The 1371-nt window shown below is 45.8% G+C and overlaps 1 protein-coding gene across 1 annotated transcript in view; it reads right to left on the bottom strand.

The window, feature by feature from the left end:
* EMH_0018680 (uncharacterized protein) overlaps positions 1–1371 on the bottom strand; it is a gene marked incomplete at both ends in the record, with an annotated part of 3748 nt that overhangs the window by 1866 nt on the left and 511 nt on the right. The window contains 3 exons of the mRNA XM_013501206.1: positions 138–220; positions 461–590; positions 1094–1199. Of these exons, the coding sequence (XP_013356660.1) occupies positions 138–220; positions 461–590; positions 1094–1199 (319 nt within the window). The remainder of the gene's footprint in view (positions 1–137; positions 221–460; positions 591–1093; positions 1200–1371) is intronic.

Genomic DNA, 1371 nt, shown 5'->3' with positions numbered 1-1371 from the left:
AAAAAAAAAAAAAAAAAAAAAAAAAAAAAAAAAAAAAAAAGACAAAAGGAGACAGATGAAGAAAACAAGCAGAAAAACAAATAAAAGACTAAGACACACAACCCTAAACCCTAAACCCTAAACCCTAAACCCTAAACCCTTTGTCTTGCCTGCATTTTCTGTTCTTTCTTCTTTCTCCTGTTCTCCGCCTCTGTGGTTTTATCTCGCAGCTCGACGTTCTCTATGAAGAAACCCTAAACCCTAAACCCTAAACCCTAAACCCTAAACCCTAAACCCTAAACGCTAAACCCTAAACCCTAAACCCTAATAAACAATTCCGTCTCACTCTCAGCAAATTGTGAAACTCCCGCCGTCTCCTCGCTGCAGCTGTACATACACCCCAACACCATGGCGTTTAGGGTTTAGGGTTTAGGGTTTAGGGTTTGGGTGGAGGGTGTTAAGGAGGATAAAGGAAACGCACCAAGCCTTAGATGTGCCTTCTGCTGCCGTTGCTGCTGTTGCTGCTGTTGCTGCTGCTGCTGCTGCTGTTGCTGCTGTTGCTGCTGCTGCTGCTGTTGCTGCTGTCTTTGTTGCTGCTGCATCTGCTGCCTCTGTAATATCCTCCATACCCTATGAAGCAAACAAACCAGCTATTGAAAATTCAGGGTTTAGGGTTTAGGGTTTAGGGTTTAGGGTTTAGGGTTTGATGATGGGGTTTTGTAACGTCTCTGTCTCTAGCTACTTCTTCCCTCTACCCAGGCCATACTGCCTAAACCCTAAACCCTAAACCCTAAACCCTAAACCCTAAACCCTAAACCGGAAACTTACTTGTGGCGAGTCTGCCTTTGGCCTGGGGGTTGGGGTTGCAGAACGAGGAGCGTCGCGGGGGTGGGTATTGAAGGGTTTAGGGTTTAGGGTTTGATTAGGGTTTAGGGTTTGTTTAGGGTTTAGGGTTTGTTTAGGGTTTAGGGTTTGTATGTCCCTAGGAGTTGCGTTCGTCTTGCTCCTCCTGAGAAGAAAAGAAAAAAATGTAAACCCTTTTCTTTCTTTATTAAAACAAATAAGGGTTTAGGGTTTAGGGTTTAGGGTTTAGGGTTTAGGGTTTAGCCTTCACCTGGACACTCCCTTCCTTTGTGAAACCCTCCGCTGCAGCGGTGCTGCTGCTGCTGCTGCTGCTGCTGTTGCTGCTGCTGCTGCTGGTGCTGCTGCTGCTCTTGCTCCTGCTAAAGCAGGGAAAAGACAGCCATGCAGCAGTAACCTAAACCCTAAACCCTAAACCCTAAACCCTAAACCCTAAACCCTAAACCCTAAACCCTTAGACTGTCTCCTAGAGAGTTTGATGAGGGAGCCGTTTTATAAGGGTTTAGAGGGGAGACAGTATATGCAGCTGTT

This window comes from Eimeria mitis, genomic scaffold (genome assembly GCF_000499745.2).
Source record: "Eimeria mitis Houghton genomic scaffold, Emh_scaff650, whole genome shotgun sequence".
In the NCBI taxonomy this organism is placed as follows: Eukaryota; Apicomplexa; class Conoidasida; order Eucoccidiorida; family Eimeriidae; genus Eimeria; species Eimeria mitis.
Note: the sequence above shows the minus strand (reverse complement) of the source record. Positions and strands in the feature narration are given on the sequence as shown.